Source organism: Nyctibius grandis, chromosome 4 (genome assembly GCF_013368605.1).
Source record: "Nyctibius grandis isolate bNycGra1 chromosome 4, bNycGra1.pri, whole genome shotgun sequence".
Classification (NCBI taxonomy): domain Eukaryota; kingdom Metazoa; phylum Chordata; class Aves; order Nyctibiiformes; family Nyctibiidae; genus Nyctibius; species Nyctibius grandis.
Window position 1 is genome coordinate 38039760 of NC_090661.1, and position 27271 is coordinate 38067030.

The 27271-nt window shown below is 37.8% G+C and overlaps 1 protein-coding gene across 4 annotated transcripts in view; it reads right to left on the reverse strand.

Moving 5' to 3' along the window:
• Positions 1 to 2135: 2135 nt before the first annotated feature.
• CDIN1 (CDAN1 interacting nuclease 1) overlaps positions 2136 to 27271 on the reverse strand; it is a 140227-nt gene continuing 115091 nt past the window's right edge. For 2 of the 4 annotated variants that reach the window (XM_068398254.1, XM_068398256.1), the window contains 2 exons: positions 11927 to 12077; positions 9201 to 11112 (listed from right to left, as the gene is read on the reverse strand). In XM_068398254.1, the coding sequence (XP_068254355.1) occupies positions 11942 to 12077 (136 nt within the window). In that variant the 3' untranslated portion in view covers positions 9201 to 11112; positions 11927 to 11941. Of the gene's footprint in view, positions 2443 to 5339; positions 5502 to 9200; positions 11113 to 11926; positions 12078 to 27271 lie in introns of those variants that run through there. The other 2 variants (XR_011047955.1, XM_068398255.1) reach the window with 2 other exon arrangements.

The following is a 27271-nucleotide window of genomic DNA, read 5'->3' on the forward strand; positions in this document are numbered from 1 at the left end:
AACTTTTTTATTTTTCCTTCTTGAAGTACTTTATTTATATTTTTTTTTCCTTCTTTCTTGCCTTTTCTATAATTAGGAAATTAAGAGCATTCACCACCTACAACAAAAAAACAGTCGAGCAAAACCACGTCCAAACTCCCAAACCAGTCACACTTAAAACCCTCAGTGGCACAGCTGACATTTGGGGCACAAGGGAAGTAAACCATCGTTGTATTGCTATTTCATTATAGCTGTATTCATGGGTAGGTTCAAATGCTTGTCTTAACCTCCATCTTATAAACTCTAAGTGGTTAGTTCATTGTACAGAAGAATGAAATATGGAGACGGGTTGATAAAGTGCATTATAAGATGGTTGCATTTCCCTTCATTCCTTGGTTAAGGTCAGCCATACTTTAGCCCATGGAGATGCATCTTGTTTAGCTTTCATATGTTTAGAAATACAGAAGAATGGTTGATCTGCGTCTCACACATAGCCCAGCATCAGCACTCATTCACTTATTTGAAAATTGTTCAGTGTTTTTGTGATCTGATGAGATTTATGTTTTGAGCTGGTTCAGTGACTCAAGACATCTTTTAAAATACGAACAAAATGATGCTACAATATGCTGTACATCAGCCAGTGAACAATTCTGGAACAAATCAGTTACATCTCAGAAAGCTGTGCTTTTTTTTTTTTTTTGCTTTGACTGAATTCAAATAGTATTTTATGCTTTCTTTCCACTACATGAACAGTGGCACATGGAGGTAATTTTATCAGCTCAAAGATACCTCTTATTTCATGACAAACCTGTGTACCTTCAGGATGCTCATCTGCCATACAGCATACTTCTTGCCACTCAGATTTCTCTTCTTTTTATATAGCCTCTGCCAAAAATACCGTGATATAGATACCACAAGAATATTGGCAAATTTTAGATGTACCTATCATCAGCTCTGTTTTCCTTCTCCAAGCGTTGACTTTTATACTGCATCACCAGAGCTTTAATAATTGTAAATCAGCAAATACATAAATGGTTTCTTAAGTTGCTGAAGGAGTGCTGACTTACAGCACAGGAGAAGATCTGGCTCCACAACTTGAGCAGATAAACTGAATCGAGGGTGTTTCTGATGGAGGTATTATTCCAGTCATGTGGGTGAATGGAACTTTCCAAAGTGAGAACAATGCAGAAAGATTAAACAAACTAGACAGTGAAACAATTATTTAAAAATATCTTCATTTTTTGCACATTGGCAAATGGAATGCATCTAGCTAAGTATACGAGTCTCACAAGCTGCCTCTCAATCTGGACCTGTGGAGCTGAGAGAAAGCACCGCAGTGAGGAGGAGAGAGACGGTGAGAAACCAGAGTAAAACTGCAGACGATGGGAACATGTTGTAAAACTGCTTTCAGGCCCTAAGCCAGTGTGGCGAACTCCTTGTTCTGCTAAGGTCAGTACTAATCCTATTGCTGATTCAATGCTGTAGAGCCAGATGCTAAAACCAACTAAATCTATCAAAATAGAGAGTTATAGTTTGGTGGTTCTGTCACTGGACTGTCAAGGCTTGGATCCAAACCTGGGATTTCATCCTTATGATGGGTCCTTTCCTTTGTTTTCATCTGTTCTTGATTCACGTCAAACATGCCTTGCCAAAGAATTCAGGAAAACACTTTTTGATATCTTTGAAGGAAATATGAGGCCAAGAAATCAGAAAATGCTTTGCTGTTGAGCTGTTAGTATTTATAAAACCAGGAAGCCATCACTTATGGGCTTGCCCTACAAGGGCTAAACAGAGGAAGTCGTGCTTTAACATTGTTCGTGGATCAGTGGGAAGCACAGTAATGCGTTTGACTGGCTAACATACTTAAAAGCACAACTTGTGTACGTTAGAGTTTTAAGGTGTCACTGTGGGTAAACATGCTGGCTACTATGCCTTTGAGAACACTTTTTTTTATCCTAAAAACACTTGCGAAGGGAATAGCGGAGATGGCAAATTGAATCAGGTGAGAGAAAACAGTGAAAACTGCATAAAGGAAAGAATAATGGAAAACCTCATTAGTGAAACTGGAAACAAAAAAAAAGCAAGTATCCTAGACACAACTAGCAGAGAACACTGGGAGAATGAAGTTGCTTTCGATTTAAAAGACAATGCCCTTTATTGAATGCAATGCAGCAGAGGAAACCCTGTTCCCCTCTCTGGGTAACAGGACACCTGCGTACTGACCCAGAAAGGTGGGGGCTTCTTGAGAGGGTCTTGCAAGCCAGGACTGGGCAAAGCACAGCTGCTAAGTCTCTGGTGACAGTGAGGTTTCCATCTGTTGTCCTTCAGAAGGTTGCAGAATGCCTCTCTTCAGGAGCAGCCACTAAGCTACAAGGACAACTTTGGCCAGGCTTGGCATGTGAGAGAGGGAAGCTTTTGTTTCACTTCATGAAGCAAGCAGAGCTTTGGATTAGGTACGTGATTCTGAAAGAAGAAACGGACAGAAATAAACAGTGTAGTACGGAAGAATGTAGAAGGTAACAAGAAGCATAGTATAGCACAGGTCTTTTAGGAAAATAGAACTGAAGTGTGTTATTAACACATGAAAAAAAAATTTTGAGGAAAAAAACCTATAGGGCGAGTGCGAAGAAGTTTCATTAGTGAAAGAGCGCTGGGAAATGTAAAGCAATTTTGAACTCATTGTTTAAGCTCAAGAACTTATTTTCCTGCTCGGTGCTCACTGTACTGGCACTTGCCATCCTTGTGCCACAGCATGTGCATCTGCAAAATGGACATTGTGTCATTATAAGTAAAAGTCACTTTAACTTTTAAAGAGCGTGTCCCAGAAAGTAGGGATGAGACCTTATCACCTTCCCTACTTTGGAAAAACTAGCTTGTTAACGTGACAAGACCTCAGCAGGAGACCAATAAGGCTGAATAAAATACAGTCCCCAAGCAAGAATAACAACGTAAATGCTCAGCCATCAGCGTGATACTGCTGAACACAGATGCCAGTAGATCACTGTTTCTGATCTAACCTAGCGATAAAGTGATGTAGGGTAGGACAAGAAAGAAACCAGAAGCAGACTCATAGCCCCTAACACATCTGGGGCAGAGATGAGGAAGTATAAGAAAAATCCAACTGAGTTTGCTTCCTGAGCCTTCGTGGCAGAGCTCTTACAAACTGACCGCTTCGTGTAAGTAAGTTCTTGTGGCTGAGTAACTGAAGAATGAAGGAAAAAGTTGTGCAGCTTTTAAAGTGGAAATGGGGAGAATGCAAATTACACACTAAAGGCTAACTATAACATGTGATAACATATTTTCCCTCTAAATACTCTTCAATGTTACTTTTCCAGCTACCTCATCTGGGACATAATTAAAACTCCCCATTGTTGCTCAAATGTTAGATACTTAATTTTCTTCTTTGTCTGTAGTTAGTATTAGCTTTGAGTAAGTTATCTGTCTCTGGTCAAGGAGCATAGAACTGTTATACATAGCATTAATGGACAGGATTGTTTCAAGCTAGGTACAGCATGGATTAGGTAAATAGGAGAGAAAGGTAAATCTATGACACTTATTATCTCGCATTCCTATGACACATCTTGTCATGCCAGAAAATGTTGCTGAGTTTCCAGGGGCTCAGGCTTGCTGGAGAACAAGCAACTCATACAGCTCTTACCCTCTTTGGTTGCCTACAGCAAACCTTACAGAAAGGTTGGGGTGAAATGAAAGCACAGGAAAACTTGTGTCGACTGGAGCCTCCAACTTTTTGACAAGTCAGTATGAGCTCATCAGTCTAGCCGAGTAATTGGGCTAGTGATAACTGAATTGCTAAGATGATCAAGCCAACTGGGAGACTTGAGAGTTTGGACATTTATGGCAAATGTACACCTAAGCAAAAGAACACGTTGCTGCTGCATGCTCCACTTAGCAGACTCTTTCCTACTACATATTTTAAGTGTTTACTTCACAAACTGAGCTGTAAGCCATGTGCCTCTGACTATGAAGACTGGTATTAGGTGTTTTATGAGCATATCCTATGATGGATATATCCCATTAGTGTTGTATTTTATTGGTGACAGCCATCCATCAAACTCATCCATGTAATAGACTTGAAATATTGAATGTTTTAATTTATTGACTTCAGTCAGATTACACATGTACAAAACTTTGTGAATCACACCAAGTATTTAAGCATTTCCAAAGGGTGAGATTAGAATTAAAACTAAACTTAACAGATCACAGAAGTAGTCTGAAGTCAGCAAATTAAAACTCTAAAAATGCACTAGCAAGTAGTACGTGCAGGAAAGATAACAATAATAGGATGAAAAAAATGATGAATTTGGGACAAATCAAGTTGTGGGCATGATAAAGGGCCCCAGATTAAATGGAAGCCATCAACCTGTCATTGAGGGAATGTATTTGCAGGAGTCTTGTACGGAAGATATTGTGTTTCTAAAACTAGAACAAAATAACATAGACAAACTGGAAGAGACAAGTGTTAAGTAACAAATATGATCATAAAGCTCAAAACTTTCTACAAAAAATGTTGGAAGAGTTCATGGTGTTTAGCTGAGGAAACAATATTCAAACATGGAAAAGGTCAGGAAAAGCAGCCACCAGATTTATTTTTCGTATTCATTTATATTTGGATGAGACCTAACAGGCTTATTATAGCAAAAAAAGATTGAGGTAAGACATTGGAAAAATCTTTCTAACTAAATAAAGATGGGTAGCGGAACGGATTTCCATAATCTTTCTAAGCATCTCCATCATTGGAGTTTTTTAAGAACAGATTAGACAGACATTTAAGCTGATCTGTATAGACAGTCTTGCCTCAGAGGAAGGATGAAACGGTATGTCTTGAAACCCAACTGCACCTACACTCTTTTTTTTTTTTTTTCATGATATGTAGCCAGACTATTTTTTCTAAATGTATTTCATCATTTGTATGTAATGCAATGCCAAACACATTAAAATGAGCCTGCTTAAAGTGTGTATGGAAACAAACTGATTAGACTAATTTTTATGTTTTTCCACTCATTATGGAGCTATCATGCTGAGGCAGAACAGAAAATGGAGTGGGGTGTGAATGCTCATTATGGAAAAGCAAAAAAAAAAAAACCCAAATTAATCCAATATATCCATTTGTAATGGAAAACATTTGCTGGTAATAAAGCCTGCATTTCCACAGTACTCTTCTACTGGGACTTTCAAAGTGCTTTCAGAAATGTTCTTAGTGCCCCTGAGGCACTCTGTGAGGTGAGATGTGTTCGTGCAGCTTCATGCTGGAGACAGAAGCCCTAAAATGTTCAGTTCAAGTTCTAAAACCCGCTGGCTCTCAGCAGGGCCAGGCCTGCCCCCCTTCAGGTGCAGCTCACCTCTTCTTCTGTGTCATGCTCTCTTGACGTCACTGTCACTTGTCAATTTGCAGAAACGCCTCTGTGCTTTCATCAACACTTACTTAAACATGGGATACCATCCTACACGACAGGGATAAGTGTCCATCTATTGCCCTTTCCTGAAGACCTCTACCAACACACCTATAAAGAGCAAACAAGTAACAGGGACCTCTATAAGAGAAAGGGTAGCTGGTATTTATTAATATCAAAAATAATTATATGTATATATTATACATATTTATATATAAATGTACATGTATTTATATAAATAAATATATAAAAAGAAAACAAATGTATTCCTTTGATCTGGTTTCCTATGTCATCTCTCCTTAGGACAGAGACCCAGGGAGACCGGGTATGTGTTTGTATAGCACATTGGATCAAAGAGGCATCGATCTTGGCAAGAATTGCTCATTGATAGTGTTAAATGAATAATATATTGCACATTTGTGTCTTAATGCTACGGTCATACACTCTGGAAACCTAAATTTGCATAAAGTTTGGAACCTTGACTTGGTGCTTGTTTAGGCATTTTCAAAAATAATTATTTAATACTGTTATTGTTTGACCATTTTACACGTCTCCTTTATGTTAATGATGAATACTCGGGCCATGCAAATAGTAGTTGCTGTGTGAATGAATACTTCTCTGCGTTCATATTATTTTCATTCAGCAAGTTTAGAGGTGAATACATTATAGTAAATCTGTCTGTTTATAGACAGTCAGCTGGACATCAAGATAAATCTGTTAAATGTCTATATAAAAAAAAAGTGTTTGTCTGGTATTAGGTGGATTCACCTTCTATGAAAACTTAACTTAGCACTAATGTGCCTCATACTGCCCTTCAACACCACACTTTGTGGCATCACAGTTAGAGGCAACAGCAAAAAGTATTTACACAATATAGGGAAAAAACCTGCCAACTCTCTAATACTGAGAATAACCTTAGCCAGGGATATTTCTCTGAGAATTAATAACTAGCTGGGGTTAATGGTCACTGGCTTCACCTTAGGCCCCCAATTAATCCCTGAACCTCAACTATTATTACCTAATTGACTTAGTTTCATTTCATTTTAACATTTCAAAGTGATCTTCCTAAAATCACACTGACAGAGTAAGGTCATCTCTGTAGATGTGCACTGACATGGTTTCAATATTGTTACTCAGTCTCCATACACTTGCATTGACATTTCACTTTGTTTTGACGTCAAGTGCTGCATCTATGGATCTGCACAGATGACGTGCGGTTGTTCAGACGAGGTGAAAGCCTTTCGAGGAGCGAGAGCAGGTGAACATTTTACAGCAGGACACGATGCCAGCTAAACCTACTAAGCAGAATTACTGTTATCATTGTGAATGACTGTTATCATGGCACATATGATTTGTATGTTTGTAAAGGGAAGAAAGATAAAATTTCACTTGAAATCTTACTGTTTTTCTTAAAAAGCAAAAAAACAAAAATCTTTTCGCTTAGAGCAGCTTAAAAACCTAGCCTGAAAAATGCACCAGGTAAACTATTTAAAAAGAGGTTTTTTTGATATTACCATTTCACGCTTATTTGAGGCTGCAAATAAATTATGCAGGTCTCGTTCCAATAACATAATATCAATGCAAGTAGCTGAATACTGTAAGACACAACTCTAAATTAAGAAATCCTTATAAAAACAGAGCATCAAAATGAAGTCTTTTTATTATGTGGAAAAGTTTTGGAGAAGTCTTTTGAAGCTCTTTGATCCAGCTCTGAAATAATTTCGGTAGATTACTATTGTACGAAACCCATAATTTATAGTAGCTGACCTAAGCTGCTCTTTGTATAACAAACAGCCATATATGAAACAATAGCAGGAAAGTGAAAAACACAAGGGGAACTAAAACTGCTCTGTTTGTTATTTAGCTCATAATTACATCTTCCTTATTTAATCTTTTGAATCCTGGCATGTTCTTAATAAAACAGGTTCAAATAATATTTACTATACACAGGAGAGTTAGTTTTGAGTAACGCATTTAGACTATCCAAACTTTGTGTAACTTGTGACCTTTCCCTAACCTAAGCGAGGTCTATTTTATACAGATCGTACTAGATAGACGGTTTCTCTATAAATGGTGAAGTTGCTGCCAAGCTCCCATTGTTAGCTAGCTCATTTTTCACGAGGCACACTTTAGGTTCCTATCACACCACTGTAAAGAGCAAGCCCTTGAGGTTTCTTCTTTTGTCAATGTAATAAAATGGTTATTTCTGAATAACCTGCAAATTCATAACAAATGGCCCTTTGTGACTTAGAATAACATGATAGGAAGAGTTCTTTTGTTTGTTTTTGCAGGCAGCCTCCTATTTTATTCCATGATATTAAATGAACACTTGAGCAGCATTTGTCTTAACATATTTATAATCTCATCCTCAAAATAACAAAAGCATGTTTTTAACAACTGCTATTCTCGTTCCATATTAACTGCAGAAGATCCTTTCAGAAGCTACCTGAATAGCGAGACTACTTCAGCTGAAGTAAATGGAAGAATCGAGTTCAATGCTGCATACTTTTTGTTGACCCTTGAGGAGTTGCAATCAACTCTGGTAAATAAGAACAACCTGTAGGATGCAGCTTTTGCCAGAATGAATGTGGTTTGCAAATAGGGAGTTGGCAATCTTCTCCCGTGTGAGCCAAGTAGATTTTGACACAGGAGGAAAGCTAAACCTTTGACTTCAACAGACCTCCTTGCAGAAGTGCTGCAAAAGCCAGGCATGAACTTGCAGAAAGCAAGTCCCCTTAATGAAAGAGACCATTGTAACAGCTGAAGTCCTAATATTGGCTATGCCTGTTTCCTAGTAGCACAGATGCGCTCTTAACTTAGTCCTTTGTACAGCTCTGCTCTCAATACAGGAGTGATTATGCTGCACTAATGCAGAAATGACCTGTATTTCAAACCAAGAGAATGAAGAACAGCATCACAACACTTCTCTGTTACAATGCAGTGTGGAAATTTGGGGACAGTCTCCCTGATACCTAAAGCTACTATTTAAATTAGAGTAAGAGCAAAATTGCTTGAGAGGATGGGTCAGCCCAAATGCATACAGAACTGGAAACAGCACTCTTCAGATGTAGCATCAGAAACAGAAGGAGGTGGTAGAAAACATAGGACAGACTTTTCAAAGGGGAAACAAGGGCAAATGGCAAGATATTGAATAAATTGAATAAATAAATGTGAAATGGTTAAAAAAGATGGAAAATTAAAAAGGGAGGATTTAAAGGCAAATGGAAAGAGCCACAAATAGTCTTCTGCAGTAGTCTAGATGGTGGAGAAATCCAAAAGCAAATACCAGGAAAGAATGACTTTTTGAATGAGCGAATATGACAAAATAGGATGAAAATTATGCATGAACTATCAGTTCTATTAACATGATAAAATAGTAATAAGGTAAGCAGAGTAAGACATTTGGTCCTTTTCCTTCAGCTTTAGATCAGAAGTTTTATTCCCCTCTGAGCTGGCTTTAGAATATAGGAATGGTAAAAAATGATTTCTTTTTATACTAGAGTGTGACCCACCATTGTGCTGTTCCTCCTATACAAGGAAGTTTTACTTCCCTGTTCAACACAATTACATAAATTCCTAAAGCTCAGAACAGGCCTTATTACCGTGCTTCTAAGAGCAGATGCTTGGCAAGTCTATATATGCCAGTGAGAACATCATTCAGTTTTATGCACACTTCTGTTTTCTGGCTTGGCATAATTCATTAACACACTCTACAGAATACTCCATAAAACTGGATTTGGCTTTAATGTTAAGGTTCTAATGACTACAGCGTTGTTCAAGAAAACAAAAACAACAAACAACCCACAAACAAACAGTAGTCTCTCCTCTTTAATAGTAAAGTTGTTTACATCTGATAGAGAAAATACATAAATGAGGGTTTTTTGCAAGATACAAGTAGGAATAACAAAGTAGTCTTAATTTTTTTAATGTTCTGCTTTCAGCATTTACAATAGTGACACAGCATAATTTTTGTAGTGGCAAAGCTTGCTCGATAGCATGTAACGAAATTAGTACAGTACGTACACTTCTGTGGCTTATTTCATCCTCATTCTAATACAAAGATCCTTAAAGGGGGCAATATATAAAGATGAGGTCAAAGCTTTGATTAAAGACAGCTGTACTGCTTTCCAACCTGTTATGTCACAGCACTAGGTAGAGGAATAAATAAACAAATACAAGCCTAACCTGATTTATCTGTGTGTGTCCCCACATAAATTTGTTTAATGTAAAAACAAATAAAGCAAAGCTTTGATGGAGGTTAAGCAGAATTTTCAACATCTGTGCAGATAAACTTAATTTATTCAAAAAGAAAAAGTAGTATTAGTGCATCATGTAAAAGCTGATTTAAATGATTTCATAAAACAGGAAGCATATGCACTAGCTAAAACAAATTCAGTTTGCCCTTAAAACCCATTTTACTCAGACAACCATTACTTCTTAATTTTCTACTACGGTAATACTCAGTTATTTCTTCTTTTTTATTCTCTTTGTGATTTTACACATTCCACTAACCTAAACCACAGTTAAAAGTCCCAGGGGCAGCAACACCCTAAATGCAGCTTCTGTGTAGCATCAGGCAGGTACACTTCACAGATTGCTTCTGTGTATCTTTACGGGCAGATCATTAAAGTTGGTCAGATAAATAAGCTAAGCACAATACCTTATATAGTCGAACATAAATGAGTTATGGGTGTTTGAATATTTTTTAAAAAATAAATCTTCCCACTATAACACATTCAAACCCAAGAAAATAATCTCTATGCAACAATAACTCGCTGCAGTGGAGCTATACTAGCTTGTGTCTGCAGCTAGGGACAGAGTACTAGGAAAACTAAAGATATATTTTCCTGAAAATGGAACATGAGTCAAAATGATAAACTCCTGTCTGAAACTTACCAAAGAGTGTTAAAGTGAGAAGTAAAAATTCAAAATAAAAATACTGCACATGCATCTGAAAACTATAGCTGAAAAAAACTGAATAGGATTAATACCTTTTCTTTTAACTCAAGGCAAGACTGTAAAAAGTCTGCATGTGATTTTTGAAATCATACAGGCGCACAAAGTATCACCTCAACTGGAAAAGATTATGAATATGCACTGTAATGTTTTAAAGACCCTTTCCTTATGGAAGAGGTTATCAGCTTGTGCTTTAGGGAGACTGTTATTACACCTTTAATTCTAGAACAGAATCCGTACCTCTGCTTAACTTCTCTAAAAATCTGAACATGGTAAGCATACATGCAAAACTCTCATTGACTTCTTAAAATATTTTGTCCTTTCCTGAATGCTAGTTAGCAAAGACAGGAGTATTAAAGAGTGTCAAGCTCAATAAGCTGCTATCATTAAGAAATCTCTAACAGAGCACAAACCTGAGGCCCAGTACTGCCCCCCTGAGTGGCGATGGGGATGGAAATAGAATGAGATCAAACTCCTCAAAACTTCAAGGAGGGCTAACACCCACCTCACTGTACCTCTGATCTCGGCAGTTCCAACAAGAGAAAAACAATGCTCTTATAAGAATACATAAGTATGCAGGAAACATGCCCATTTGTGCACTTTTTTTGTCGTGTGGAACTGATCCACTATGACCACTGTTTTATCTTTTTTTTTATTCCCCTTCTTGAACACCAGGATGGTAATCTTCAGAAATAACCCACAGAGAGAGCTGCTGCACGTTGTTCTTTCGGACTTCGGTACGCCAGAAAATTGCATGTTACAGTACCTACAGGGGTCAAGACAGATTCCTTCCTTAGAGTTAGTTAAGAGAAAAATTCTTAGGTATAGATTCCTCGGGGGGTGGGGAGGAAAAGACAAAACACAAAACTAACCCCACACTTCACAGGCTCATATACATAAAATAAATCCTTGCTCTTCACTTTCACCCCCCCTAAAAATCCCCTAACTTAAGATTATTTTTTAGTTGTTAACTTGGGATTCTGTTGTTGAATTTAGTAAACAGATAGTGACAAAACACAGATATCAATTATTCTCTCAAAATCTGGCTATTTACTCTAACAAACAGCCAGAAATTATATGATCCTGTCTTACCACTGGGGCTTTATGAGCTATGCATTATATTATTTTAAGCCTCAGAATAACAGTCTTTACCAATTTTCCACATCAGTGTAGGTGTCTCAGTCAGATCACTAGCACTGAACAAACTTGTGAGTGAAACCATAAAAAAGCCACTTATTTTTAAAGGTGACTCTGTAACAGGGATAAGAACTGAAAGTCACACCTTTCAGCCCCTCTGCATTTTTGTCGTTTGGAATGCTAGAAGGCGGCATCCAGAAGGAAGAAAGATTATGAGTATCTAGAAACTAGCTGTTTGACAGAGACAGAAATGCTGATAATGAGTGGGTTGTCTCTGTCTTTTTTGGCTGATCACAACAGAGGTCTGAAGCAAAACAGAAACTCCTGATGTTTGTGTAAAGAGGCAGCAGCATAAGGGCAGTCAGCAGGAGTTCAGCTGAAGTTCAGGGCAGATGCTGCCATTAGTTTACACCACAGGAAAGTAAAATTGCTTCCGGATTTACCTCTTCCTCCCAACATCAGCGTTGAGCCATGCTGTGCCGCAGAGTCACAATGTCAGTAGGAAAGCAGTCTTTCAGCAGGATACCTCGTTCCCGATGGCAGTCCAGCTCTTCAATAAATCCGTACCAGTAGATGACTAACCCAGGGCCAAATCTATCAAGCAAAAAGGAAAATGAACTTACGTGATTGTCCTCGGTGAACTTCCCATCTCTGTGATTTCAACACAAGTAAATCTGTTAATTTCACTGCAAAATGGGAAAGAGTATTTGACCTCCATTTAATTTTCAAATTTTAATCAATGTTGAATTGATATATGTCATTAATACCTGATTCCATGAATAAAAATGGTATTCCACATCAGAGTTTTGTTTTTTCCTTTGAATACTCTGCACGTATCAGTAAAAAAATACCTATGTCTTAAATACTAAATAATATTTAGTAACTTTGATACATACAGCAGTCTCTCTTGCCATGCACTCTGCTTTTTCAGATTTGGGCGTGCAGGCATTAAAAACACAGGGGTTTACACAAGTCCCAGTTCATGCAAATTATAATGCTATGATGATAACAACAAATCCTTAAAATATAATCTCTACAATGAGCTATTATTCAGGTAATTATTAATGTAAAGCACAATTCAGAAAGAAATAGAAAGTTGCTGCTATAATGCCTCTGAAATGTGCCTCAGGAATTCCTCAGATATTGCTAACTGACTGATCCCCACTAGGCATCTCAGGAAGTAGCCCCATGGACTATTTTACCCATCAGGAAGTTCAGACCTTCAGGCTGGGTTCATAAAGAAGTAATCACTATCAATCACTCTGTACTGCGATATGTTTTGCACATCAGTTTCACGTTTTCCCTACTGAGAGCACTTAATTAAAGGGCAGCACTACTTTTGGTGTAGTGTTGCAGGAACTTTACAGTGAAATCATAAATTATGAATGTTGGGTTAGTAAAAGGATGTCTAAAAACAGAACTGCTTTCTGTAGTCTAACATTACAGCAGTCTGTACAACATTAGGCCAAAAAGCTTTTTCTTTCCTTGATTTATTATATGCTGTAGTGAACTTGCCAAAAACAACAGTGCAGGATGAGCTGTTAGATACCGTCTGTACAAGAAAAAGTTCAATAGAATGTCATGTAATGGTTTATATGCAGAGCCGTGCTCAGGACTCAAGCAATATGGTAGCCAGTTTTTGTTAATGTTTAATTATAATAAAAATGTGTTGAAGGGATGCATGGTAACCCAAATGACCACTTAGCTGACAATACAAGCACTCAAAACTGTGGGCAGTGCCAGACTGGCTTCATTAGGGTGGTTTCTTTCCAACAATGGAGGGAAAACTCAATTTGATGTGCTCATATGTCCTGGTTTAGCCTAAACCAGACCAATTTTCCTTTCAGATGATTCCTGGAGCCTGCCCTGCAGTGCCAGTGGTGACGGGGCCGACATCGGGGGAGCCCGATCTTGATTTTGTATATATTTGTATATATTTGATTATTCCAATATTATTATTATACTCTTTTTCATTATTATAATTTATTAATACTGTTTTAACTTTCCAACCCGTAAGTCTCTCTCCCTTTTCCCTTTCCCTTTCCCTTCAGGTGTTGGGGGGAGGGTTAACAGAGAGCATCTGCCACAGGTTTAATAGCCGGCCCAGCTTTAAACCGTGACATCATGTAAAGGAACAGGCATCAAAGGAAGAAGAAACCCCTGTGGCTTCCTCCTGAAGTTTCAATTAGACACAGTAGTCTTTTGCCCAAAACTGCTGCATAGTGTTGTAACATTGCAGTTGTGGTTAATATTCTTCAACCTAGAGGTGGCCGCAGTTTAGTGTCAAAGTAAATTACCCCTCAGCGTAGCTGAGGCCACACTGGCAAATGTGCTTTTTGCAACTGAAAGATGATATTTGAAAGTGGAAAGGTTAAAACTCTGACAAATCCAGCTATACTAGCCAACGTCTTCAACTGTGTTTAGCATTGAATAAAGCACAGACTAAAAAGTGGCTCACATGGAAGGACGACGCTGCCTGCACCCATTTCCTAAGTTTTCTCTGGCTGGCCGACAGCTTCAGCCTCTACTGTGTCTGAGGACTTCTCTCTGTTTGCCTTTGTTGAAGTTCATGTGGGGCCAAGACATGCACGACCTCACTGTAACAGGGTGGCCAGCTAGCCTAGCAGTGGCAAGGAGTCACGGGCAAGTGAAGCTAAGGGCTGACGCTCCCTGCCTCTGGTGAGAGGCAGTAACAATGAAACAGTTGGGGTCCCCAGAGCAAGGGATGTTGAAAATACCTTAGACACTCGAATAACATAGATATACAAAACAAAGGGAAGCTTTTACAATTTGAAGAATGGTAATGGCTGTAAGATAAGGAGGCTCCAGGACAGTCTCACTTCAGATGGCTGGGCCTTAGGATGAGCAGAGGCACAGGAAGACAGAGATAAGGGAATTTGCAGCCTCAAAGGACGTGGCCTACCTGATCCACCGGCCTTCATCTGAAGACTCCTGACGACCACCAGAGAAAACGACTGCGCATGCGAATGGACACTTGCGTATCTCTTGACTATGTAAATGAGTTCTCGGAAATCCTATGACTATGTATAACTTTATGGTATATATTCTCTGAAAATTTGCCAAACCGGTGGAGCACTCATGGTGGATAATCCCCAGTGCTGCCCAGCGCTGCAATAAAGAATGCCTGCTTAATAACATACTCTGGTGTTACTGAGTTTTCTTTCGGACTCCTTACCCAGCCGCACCTAGCTTCCCACTTCGGTGAGGAAAGTTAGAAAGCAAGGGGGTTTGGAGATCTCCGATTTTTGTATCAACTTGCTGATGCAGGATGGGCCCACTTCTGTTATTTCACAGACTACGTATCTGTTCCCACATCAACCAAACACAGAAAAGAGATATTTGGGTGGGGATGTACTTATGAACTAACCAAAGTTATTTTAAAAGCAAAAATCCCTAGAAAACAGAGGACCTTACATTTCCAAGGGGCCTTACATTTCTTCATGGGCTATTTTATGCCAGGCAGAAGCTATGAAATGTTCACAAGTACTTATTATAAGCGTGTGTGCCAGGTAAAATCTTGATGCTAATGAGCAGCTGCTCAGCCCAAGTTTTGAAGGGCTCATTTTGCTCTGTGTGGCAGTCTGAATCCCATCCACTGTAAAACACATGGGACACTGTGCTTAAGTAATTTGTTAAGTTTTTTTTTGAAATTGTAATTTTTAATAAAATTAGTACTTTGAGACTCCTCAAAAGGCTAATTTATGTCTTTCTAGCAAATCATCACAGCTCAAGTACAATTTTCCAGGAGTATTTTGTGCTTAAAAATTATGTTCAGAAATGCCAAATTTGATGACAAAATTTATATACAAGAACATCTGCATACTGTTAATTGCAGGAGCAAGTACATCTTTAGCATGAAAACATCCATCAGTCCTGCTTTTGACTGTGTCATTACAGCAAAACTATTTGCCCTGTGCTGCCTAGGTTGCACTTTTTTCTACTATACTGTGTCATTCCTTCTATTATAGCTTGATACCATACAGCCCGTATTTATGATCACATAAAAAACATACCATACTTTTGTCTAAGAACACTTCAGTGCAGCACTTAGGACCAAAATTAACTTGTTGGCACATTAAGTATTTGCCCCTGACAATCAGGAACTCCTGCTGCTAAGTGCTAATTTCTCTCTCATTAACGCCCGGAGTTGGCAAATCACAAACAATGCCACTGGTTAATTACCGCTGCCTTAATTTGAAAAGACACTTAACCTTTTTGTGTAAGGGGATGAGGTAGGGAAGTGTAACCTAGAAGTAAGAATTATCCTTTTTAATTTGGCTCCTTCCAAAGTGCAGATATGACACCATGAAGAATGAAACTCAATGCTGTGAATTACAAAGTAAAGCTACAGATGTATTTCTGCATCAATCATATCATTTAACAAGTTAGTGACTAACCCTGGTTTACATAGGAGAATAAACTAAAATGACAGAATGCTTACTTATGATTGCTATGGAAAAGGGACTCATTTAGTAGCTCTGAGGCGAAGAAAAAAATTTTGAATCTACCAAATGGATCTAAACCGATACAGATACGGTATGCAATATAGGCCAGGTTATCCCATTTCATACAAAAGACACACTGGAGAAAGTTTAAGCTTAAAAGGAAAATCAAGCTCATAATGCAACAAACTATGGACTCCTACAGATTTTGTTCTTGCTCAGAAAAATTGTATAAATCCCTAAAAATGTGCTTAACTTGTATGTTTCCTCGCATCTTTAGATCTTACCCTGAAAAGCTTAGGTGTGAAGGAAAGTGGCCAAAAGTTATGCAAAACTAGTTTTACCTATTCCAGTGAAACTATTACTTTCAGAACTTTAGTTTTATATGAAGTTTCTTTTTAAAGCAGAAAAGAAATCAAGTGACTAAGGTTTGGTTAATTCCATACAGTAAAAATAAACAGGAAATATAGAGGCAAGCTTCCTTCAGAATATAATAAACATAGCAAGTGAAAATTGTTCTGCAACACAGGTTGCATCAGTTTACTTAAAAATCAACCAATAAACATGTAGTTATCATTATCTAAGTCCTGGTTTAGTCATTGTCTAGTTTTGACATTAGCAGTTGTGACTACAAGGCAGGCAAAGCCAACCTAGCTGCACCTTAGTGCAGGGTCAGAGTGCCAGAAGTGCCAAAAAGGAGGTAGACAGGCTTATGACCCATGGCATGGCAAGAAGAAAGCAGGATTACAAAAGCCCAGGGATTAGTTGAGGCCTAATTTAGGCTTGATATAGAAGACTAAATTTAGTCTAAGCACTAAGGGCAGCAGATGATGTCTTTCAAAGAATCGACTGAAGGATTTGAGATAGATGCTGGAGATACTAAAATATAGTTTGAGTATAGTTAAATATAGTTACAGGCTCAACAGTGCTTTAGATAAAACTTATATCTGATCATACTACTCTAAATAAGTCAGCTTTGCACTAATTTAAGAGTGTTCAGAGGATCTTTTGTACTGGTTTAATGACACCAATTTTGAAAGAAATCCATAGTTAAAGAAGTATAGATTTGTGCATCGATAATCCTGGGACACCGGGCTTTGTTCTTGGAAAGGAGTTTCACAGAGATATGCTGAAAAGCCAGGAACGTAAAATACAGATAACCCAAAGCCAAATGGTTCTTTTTCTTAAAAAAAAAAATAAAAAAATCACATCTTCATATAAGCTAAGGGATCACTTAAGAAATAAAAGGGAAAGAAAAAACGAAGTAAAATGTGAATCTGGGTTTAACTTGCCCTCCAGTTGAACCAGTTTTGTGCTAGAAAAGAAAAAAGACTTATTTATTTATCAAAGTGGCCTAGTAGGCTCACACATATTCTACTTCACTTCAAGAGAAACTACTTTCTAGTAATGTCTTTTCCTCTGGAATGTCTGTGTGGGGTCCATACTACCTTCTAAGGATTTGCCTAGACATGTGGCTGTTGCAAGCGGATTTTTTCACCATCAAAAAGCCTTGCATGTGGTTTTATGAAAAATGCATTTTCAACACACTGCTCAATACTGAGAAGAAATGTAAAACATCTTGCAATTGTTTTAAAATAAATGTTCACTTTATTTATTCTTAGTCTATTTGTTATAGATGGCTTGTATGCATCTCAGCATAATGTAAATAATTTTAATTCCAAGAGACTCTCATAATGAAATGCTGGCATATGAATTATTATTTCTAATATGCATGTATTTAAGCAAATATTTTATCAAACAGATTCAGATGAGTATTCACGTTATACGAAAGCTAACAGTCTACCTGGCTGGTGATTTTAATTATGAAGGTCACATCTGAATGTGTCTTTGAAGGACTGCATTCTGGTCCCTTGCTTTTAATGTCAGATTGTCAGCAGAGCCAGCTAAAAAGCTGGCTTTGTTTTGTTATTTTTCTTTTTTAAACATCAAGCAATTTAGAGCATTACCACTTGCACATCAGTACTTATTACCCGGGAAAAGAGAATTACAAAAATTCACAAATAAATTACTTCATTCTAAGTCAATTTAACATGGCTCTTGAGAATCACAGTTGTGAGTAAACTGGTTTTACTTGCAGTACTGATAAATCCTGAAGATATAATAATTAACCCCCCCTATAATATCTAATAAGTTTACTGTTTAAGGACTCACAACTTTATTTTAGTATACTTGCAGAAGTCTCATTTGTGTCAGTGGAGGGAATTTAGATGTTGGCAGAGCCAGGCTAGTAGGCAACAACTGCAGACCACATTTTCAAGGAAGGTCAATTGGCATCAGTCAGCCAACTCCCTTACGTCTAGACCAGTTTACTCCTACTGATGACACAGCGTTATGTATCTTGGCAAACATTAATAGCCACTGCTCAGAAACTGACTTTGATTAGTAAGAAATTTTCCATTTACACTGCTACCACAAGCCTCGTTCAGAATAGTTTAAAACAAGGTATTTCTGCTACTGTTCATTTATATAGAGTTTTAGAAATCAAATAAAGGTACTTGTGCATAAAGACAGTGCGTTTTAAAAACTCTGAATGCAATTTTAAGATAACTGTGGGGTTTTATTATCCCTGTTACTTTTTAAATCCTCCACATACTTTTGTGATCCAGTGACACTCACACAGTGATTTAAATAAAAGATGACTTCAAGGCATTATACAGCACCTTATTTCTTTGACTTCACCAAATTTGGTCAAAAGAAAGAAAAAAAATTCCAATAATTAGTAAAATCAAGTAACCGAATGATATTTTTTGCTTTAAAAATCTGATCCTTAACCTGTAATTCAGAAGGCTACAGTATTTTTGGGCACAACTCCATTAAGCTACTTAACACTGTCTTCCTGCAGTAGCAGCTACACAAAAATATATTTGCTTGCAAATGTGGCTCAAGAAAAAGTTTAACAAGTTCTGATCACACACTTTTAATGATAATGGGAAGCTTGTCCATGGCATTAGCAAGCACTATATCAGGCCTCACACACAGAAGTTATCAGCATATTATGTCTCAAGTATCCAGGAATCCAGTTTATGCTGCTTAAGGCAAAATTAAGCAAGTAAAACCTAATCTGCTTTAAGCTTTGATGTTACCACAGTAGTTGCAGGAAGTCTTATTTTTACTGAAGACAAGGAAAAATATTAAAGTCTATTAATATTCTGTAAGACTCCCATTTCCAAGGAGGTTTTGACTCAAAAGTGGGAATTTCTTTTGGGCTAAGAAAGGTAGGCATTTCCATGAATGCCAGATATTGATGTTATATGCAGTTGATGTGGAAATTGGAGTTGTCAGGTGAAAAAAAGGTGGATGGAAACTAGTATTAGGCTTCTGTCTCTTTAGTCACACCTCTCTTGGATATGAGTGTATCTTAATGAGCTTTTTTTTTAATATATACTAGCTGTCTTTTTATCTCTGCAATGATACTGCTAAGGCAGTTGAATAGCAGCATTTCATCAGGCTTATAATATGATTTAATTGCTTTTGGCATTTTCAGAAATAAAAACAAATCAAGTGATATTTATGTGGATATAAGAGACGGTTTAAAATATTTGAGAATTTTGCACAGCACAATTTTGAAATGCATATTAATAGAATGCACCAAAACTGTGCAAATCACTGCCATTAAAATACTACAAATACAATATAACTTTTAGCTGCCTAATACATTTTTAATAAACAAACTGTCGAAACACATTATTCACTTACACTTATTCATTCAGATCTGAGTACTGTTCTCCAGGCAAATAAAGGATTTTTATAATCCTCAATGACAAGTTAGGGTTTTTTAAAATATAGTTCTCATGGAAATTAACTTTTAAAAGCTATGATTAAATAACATTAAGGTTCAACTGATTTACAAGGATCAAGGCTTTCTAAGTGAAGACTGATGCAGTGAGTGAGAAAGAAAACACATACTGGCTCAAGGCAGTTTGTCATTAAGACAAGAGAGCCTTGAGTGAAGAACTTGAGAAGAATTTCTCAGGTTTTGTTGGTTCATGTCCTAACTTCTATTGAAACATATTAGTTTGTTATTTATTGTGTTCCAGATGCTCATCTCTCAAAGTGTCTGTATTTAAGGTAAAACATTTTTTTTCCAGTCTCAGCATCTTCAAAATCAGGTAGATGCTTTGCACATCAGACTGTAAGGTTTTGTGCTGTAAAGAGAGACTATAAGGAGTCCCTTACACCTGCACTGCAGGATTGCGCTGATGTACTGAAAATTAACACGGTACTCACATGAACATTTTAGAAAAGAAATTGTTAATCCTTACACCTGGTGGACTGTTTTATGGAAATTATGGCCAAAGTTGTCTCTGGCTTTAGTGGAGATCACTTGGGTATGCACTTTGGAAAAGTTAGTTCCAGTATCTATCTAAAACGGACAATAGACAGCATTCCAGGTACCTTACTTCATAATTTGGAGATAGGTCCAAGTTTCCCTGAAATAGAAGGATCTTACATCACTTAACCATCTCAGTACAGGGCAAAGTGACTTCAGGCACCCTCGATGATGGGCATAACTTAGCAAAAGAAGCTCAACACAAAACATCTCAATCTGAAATGCACAATATAAGAAAGCTTTCTACATCTCTTTTTTAGAAGTTTCATAAATTCCTTTCTGATTGAGACAGTCTAATATTCTGTATTAGCTGTTGCATCTACATATTTGTCTTTTATAATTCAGGGTTAGCACATTGTTTTACTGTACCTCTACAAGCGCATTAATGTGTTCCTGTTCAAAGACGCAATACCCTGCCATCCTGCAACATGCAATTTGATGACGTTTACTAAAGTTATGCTACTTCTATGTAAGTTGTGCTACTTGTATTTACCAGTTAAGACACTGCAAGAATGGTGCTATCCTTTCAAAAGACGGGGAGAAAAGGTGGTTGGTTGCATTACAGAATTATTCCATATATTGTTGCTGGAAGCAATGCTTTCTGATTAAGCCCAGGCAAAGAACGGTGCTTCCTGAGGTACTTGCTTGTTACTCAGTTTCCCTGAGAAAACCTTATGCCCTTAGTTCACTCTTCAGAGACTGTCGATGCAAGGCTGCTATCGTTTGATTCTGCACATTTGAAGCTGTGGAACAGTGCTGAGAGGATTTACTGAGGTTATTTCAAACATTTTGTTAAACTCACAGCAGTCCTTCCAAAGGAATGCTTGGCTGCAAACTACTTCTTTAACACTCTTATCCCAGGTGACAGAAAACATGAGAGAAGCTTTTGAGTACAGTTAGATCGAGGTCCAGGCAGCCGTAAGTGCTGGGCAACTCATGTTGCCATTAGGTGATTAATAACTGTTTATTTTTAGGGCTGGAAGTAACAGGCCATCCTAAGGCCAGTGCAAGATGATATCTGAACAATCTGTGAGTGCCTCATAGTTTGCAGCAATCCTTTCTTTCTGTGCCGCTGTTTTGCTGGTGACAGTGCTTGCCACAGGTATAGGATATGCCAAAAGTGCATTTAACAGGAGATGCAGAAGTGCTCTCACAGCAATTAGCATTTGCGGAGTATAAATCTTGGCGTCAGCATTAAAGCTACCTCAAGACATTTTGAATGAATTGTTAGACAATTCTGTATGTCCAAATCCTTATACACAAATATACAATAAAACAAACAATCTAACAGGTGAATTAACAAATGGAGGACAGCTCGTTTGAGCTTCCAACTTCCCAGATTGGAGAATTAGTCCAAGACTGGATAGTAAATCACATAGAGTATCTTCACATAATATTGCTTAGCAGTTAACTGCCAAACACACTATTGTGCATAATTGACAGGCAGAAATATTTTATGTATGATGCTGTACTTAAATTTACTGTCTCTCAAAGTGTAAGTCACCTATCCATATTAAGCAGGGAAGAGATGAAAAAGAAAGTACTACGTCTGCTGGCAGTACTGTGGCACCTGATGCCCACCCAGAAGGAAAGCAAACACCTCCTCCGACCTGAAATATTGTTACTGTCTTCGGGATGCACTGGCAAACTGTAATTGTGCCTGGCTTAAACCCTTTTCATTATGAATCTATCACTTAGGTCTAATGCCTGAGGCTCTTCAGCTTGTACCCAGTATCTGTACAACCCAAGCTGGCTCTGCCCCATTTCGTATTTGAAAATAACTTAATTTTTAGTTGTTACTCGGAAAAACAGTGCATGCTGAGATATATGTCTTAAGTAGTAACTTGTATCACCTGCAAAATATCCAGTCTCTCAGAAGACTACAAGAACATTTCACATGGTTTAGGTGGAGACTGTTCTAGAGACTTTAGGAGACGATCAAGGCAATTTGTAGAATTGTTACATTCATTATTAGATCAAATAAGTGCATAACTGGGGATGTGCAAAGAAATCTACTTTCCTTTTCCACAAGGAACAGCTTTTTGGCCTCTGTCTCCTTCACTTTATATACACACACACACTTCATTTGTATATATCAGCCAAACACAGCTCTACCTCATGCACCTTCTGAAAAAATCATAATGCTATTTAGATTTATTTACAACTTATTTGTTCTTTCTTAGTATATACCAACACTAGAAACAATTTCGTTTCAGCTTTCTTTGCTTACTACACACTGAACCTTTCTGGGCTCACTGCTGAGGTAGAGAGTTCTGTTCAAAAGGAAGATATACAAATGTACATCACCATGTAAGGGAGCCTAGAAGAAGGAAGAGGAAGAATCAGAGGGAAACGCTATCACTTGTGAAGGTTTAAAAGCAATACCAGATTAGTCGAGATAGCCAGTGACATATCACAATCCATGTTTGATGAGAATTGAGCCAGAAGTCTCCAACACGATAAAATCACATTAATATGAATATTTTCCCTCATATAAGAATATGTTGAAAATAGTGGAAGATGAGTTGGACTCCGTATTCCTGTGCATTGTTTTGTTTTTTTTTTTTTTATCTTTGCCACGCAATTGCTAGATTGATCTTGTGTCAAGTCACTTACTCTATACATCGCATTTCTATGTTAGCAGTTCCCAAAGATGCTATGAAGGTTATTATCCCAATAGCCACAAGGTCTCTGTGTTAAATATAACAAAATCCTTTTAGACAAATTCAAAACAAACTGAGAGTGACTATATTTTTTTTTTTCCCTAAAGGTCAGTATAATATACACACCTGTACTATTCAATTGGAAGACACCGTAAAAACTGCTGTATTGCAAATGGGAGTCTAACGTCATCAGTGGGTAAGAGATTAATAAAACCCAGGCAAAATGTTGCAATATTAACACTATGTGTGATACAAAGATTTTTCTCAGTTTTTGCTGGTTTAGGAGTCTGGTAATCGTAATTGTTAAATATTTTTTAACATTTTAATAAAACACAAAAGAGGAAAAAATCCATTAAGCATAAAACTTCTAGTACCGAATCATCTTTTTGCCTTAACTGTTTCTCTTACTTAGTTTTATTTTATATGCAGCACATTTTATAAAAGAACATTGTTGGCTGGCAGTCTTCTAAGGGCAAAGATAGCACCAGCAATCTCTTTTCAAATGAAATAGAAAAAATGTGAGTTATTGAGCTGCTAGTCTTATTCAGTCTTGCTCCCTTTACGACAAAAGAAAAACTAATAGGAAAGAAAAGCAACAATGGGAAGAAAAATAATGAAATGCAGCTTTTCCCTCCAAAGAGAAATTAAGCTTGCAAGTAAGCAGCTTGGAACATCACAAACAGCCGAACACCAACCAGTGTTACCAACCTTTCTGAGACTTGGCTAACTTTCATCTGAGCAGTTACCTTCTTGTTTTTTGGTTCTTACATTGCCTAAAAGCTCAGAGTAAGCACATTAAGTGAGCAGATTAGTATCTGTCGTGAGCAGCTATCTTTGCCCCTCCCTTGTCAGCCAAAAATTGAGAGTAGTTTTTTGTTTCTTATTTACTTTTTAAAGTGCTTATTTTCTCATGTTCTCTCTGTGTATGTGATTGCAATGCCAAAGCATGCCATACGTTCAAAACGTAATGAAGGACAGAGGTTAAAAACGGCTCCTGAATTCCATGGCCGCTGTACTCCTACAGGAACCTCCGGAGAAATTTATCTCTCACACAAAGCCACTTGTCATGAACAGCCATAATGCAGCTTAAGGAGAGGCGCTGACATAAGGTTTCCATCTGCTCCAACCTGAGCACAGATCACTGACTGTGTTGAAGATGGGAATGACACCTTCAACTTGAACTGAGTAATGGAAGCCCAATATAGACAATAAAAGATACTTAAGATATTTTTCCTGTCAGTCCCCTCAGTTTATAGCACTCTTGCAAAAGAGCGGGGGGGTTGCCCTGTCTGGTCAAGCTAGACCATTGTTAGCTGGAAGGCAAAAAAAAAAAAAATCAAATGCAAAAGAAAAAAAAAAAGAGAGAAAAATAGAGTCAATAAATAAATGAGAAGGGAGAATGTCACGGTTTAAAGCTGGGCCGGCTATTAAACCTGAGGCAGACGCTCTCTGTTAACCCTCCCCCCCCACCCGAAGGGAAAGGGAAAAGGGAGAGAGACTTATGGGTTGGAAAGTTAAAACAGTTTTAATAAACTATAATAATGAAAAAGAGTGTAATAATAATATTGGAATAATCAAATATATACAAATATATACAAAACCAATATCGAGCTCCCCCGATGTCGGCCACGTCACCACCGGCACTGCAGGGCAGGCTCCGGGAAGGCCCAGGCTGGGCCCAACGACGGTCGAGAGCTGGATTCAGGGATGCACGGCTCGGGATCGGAGGCAGCAGGAAAAAGGACAGAGTCCTCTTTGGACACTGGCCAAAAGCTCAAGCCGCAGAAGCAGCCCGAAGCAGCAGCAGCACCCAAAACCAGCAGGCGGAAGAGGCAGAAGAAGGCAAGGGGCGAAGGGGCGAGACCGTCGTGATCCCCCCGCTTTATACTGAGAATGACGTGTATGGGATGGAATACCTTCGTTGGTCAATTTTGGGTCACCTGCCCTGTCTGCTCCTCCCTGCAGGTGTGACCCCCCTTCAGCTCTTCACTCGTAAGCAGTGAGGAATTTAGCAGTGACCTTGGTTTCTCTAAGACTAAGTACAGCAAGAGCCTTTCTGCTTAACATCCCTACCGGTGCCTCAGCGATAACTACAAACTTCGAGCGTTATCAGTCCTAGAAGCAGACACTGTCTGCAAAACATGCAGTTAGTTTCAGAAAGTGCAGTTACTTAGAAGAGACTTAGCTGAAAGTAAAAATCACTGAAAGGAAAATTGGCCCGGTTTAGGCTAAACCAGGACAGAGAACAACTGCATCTCATTAAATTAAACAGTCAGTAAACATTTAGGCAATTTGAACTATTTCCTTCTACTTTTAGGATCTCTCCATACCAATCCGTGACTTTTGCCAAAGATTTGAAAATCTCTTACTGCACCTTTGGGGCATCAATTTTTATAAATTAGTATTTCTACACTTGAGATAACTTTTACACATAGTTTTAAATAACTGAATTTACTTAGAGGTAGGCCTGTGCACAACAGACTAGTACACCTTAGTTAGATATTACATATTACTACATACCAATACAAATACATTCAGCAAGTCTGGCACCATCTTCCTGAAGAACTGAGATGAATTGGCAATGGGATTTGGAGCTTTTCAGCACCAAGTCTTTGCTATGTGGAATTCCTCTAATGGCAAAGTTAATTTCCATCAGGCTACTCAGATGCAAACTGACTGATGATTATCACTTGAAAGAGCATGGTATGTTCTGTCCTGGTTAAAAAAAATAGCTACCCAGTCAAAAAACCCAGCTGCCCCATTCTCCTTCCCCCCATCAGAAGCATCTGACAGCAAGATGTATAAATGGATGCAGGCACATACATTTTTTTCCTCAAGCCTCCCTAGGCCTAAAGCATTAGGACGAACTGGTAAAGGAAAACTGACACTGCTCGCACAGGTGTTGTATTTTTGCTGAGGGTAAATGGGACTTCCATTTAGGGACCGGAATCTCTCTCCCTCTCCACCACTGCTAAATCTACATTAACATTTCTGAAAGCTATTTCCAATGCCATACTGATAGATTAAGCATTATTTTTAGTTAAGTTCAAAGAGAAGAAAGAATATAGCTTTGCCTGCACTACCTGGTTTCACTATGGCAACAGAAGAAAAATGGTAAATACAGGAGATTAAGAGAGCTAAGATTCCAGCTGAACTAGCAGAAATAAGGATTAAAAATGAATTTATAATTTCTTGATTACCTACAGGCACTTTTGAACCATTCTTTAACTACAAAAAATCAAGTCAGACCACGTATAAAATGATAGAAATGGTACAGAACAGTATAGAACAGGTTCTATTATTTACTTCAGTAATGTTTCCACTTTAATGTACTTATTTGCTCTCATTTGCTTAACTGCCAATATTTAGTACTGTGCAAATTTATGGAAATCTGACTTTAAAGAGCTTTATGGTACTGAGTGATTTTAAATTTTTTTTATATACTTACACTGAAGTGACTTGATGAGTTTCTCGAATAAATGAAATATAACTGAGCAGCACGTAATGATGTCTTGTGACATGCTGTGGGGTAATATTGGCAGTAACATGTCATCATTGTGGTTAAAATAAGCTGATTAGTTTTACATTGGTTTACTTTGCACAAAAGTCTGTCCCATGACTATAAAAAAGGATGGATAAAATCTGATAGATTTGTAAACTTTTTCCCTGGGCATTTAAGGACAATTGTGCATTTGCACAGTACCTTGCTTACATACTGCCAGACTTGGTAGATTGTCTAATACTTATGTTACAGGAAACCAAACTGTATTTCACTTTTTAGAAAACAAACCAAACCCAAACCAGATGCTATATTTGGATTGCTACTGCATAAATACATAATAAACACAATCTAATAAAAGAGCAGATGTGGTGACAATAAAGGAAAACTTTTGACTTGTTGATATCACTGTCTGGCAGGCATGACCAATCGTAGAATGTTTGTTGTCTTAAATAGTGAAGATCCAGAAACTAAAACATTTTTTAGCCAGTGTTCAAGTTATTCACTTTTTTACCACATATAACTATTCTGACTTTTGTACATGATCTGCAATTTAACTAGCATGCCTAAACTAGTGCACAGCTCTTTTCAAACCTACGCATAGATATACAGGCTGTAATAAAGAAATGGTATTTCCCTTTGCTTTCTCACAGGAAGAAGGAATCAATCTGTATAACAGCTGATCGGTAAAGGGACGCAAAGTGATGCAGCTAAGGAAAGGGCAAAATAACCCTATGAAGCGCTGGAAGAGAGATTTTCAATAAAAATGTAGAAATTTTGCATTTCCTTAAAGACTTGCTTAGCCCTCATCT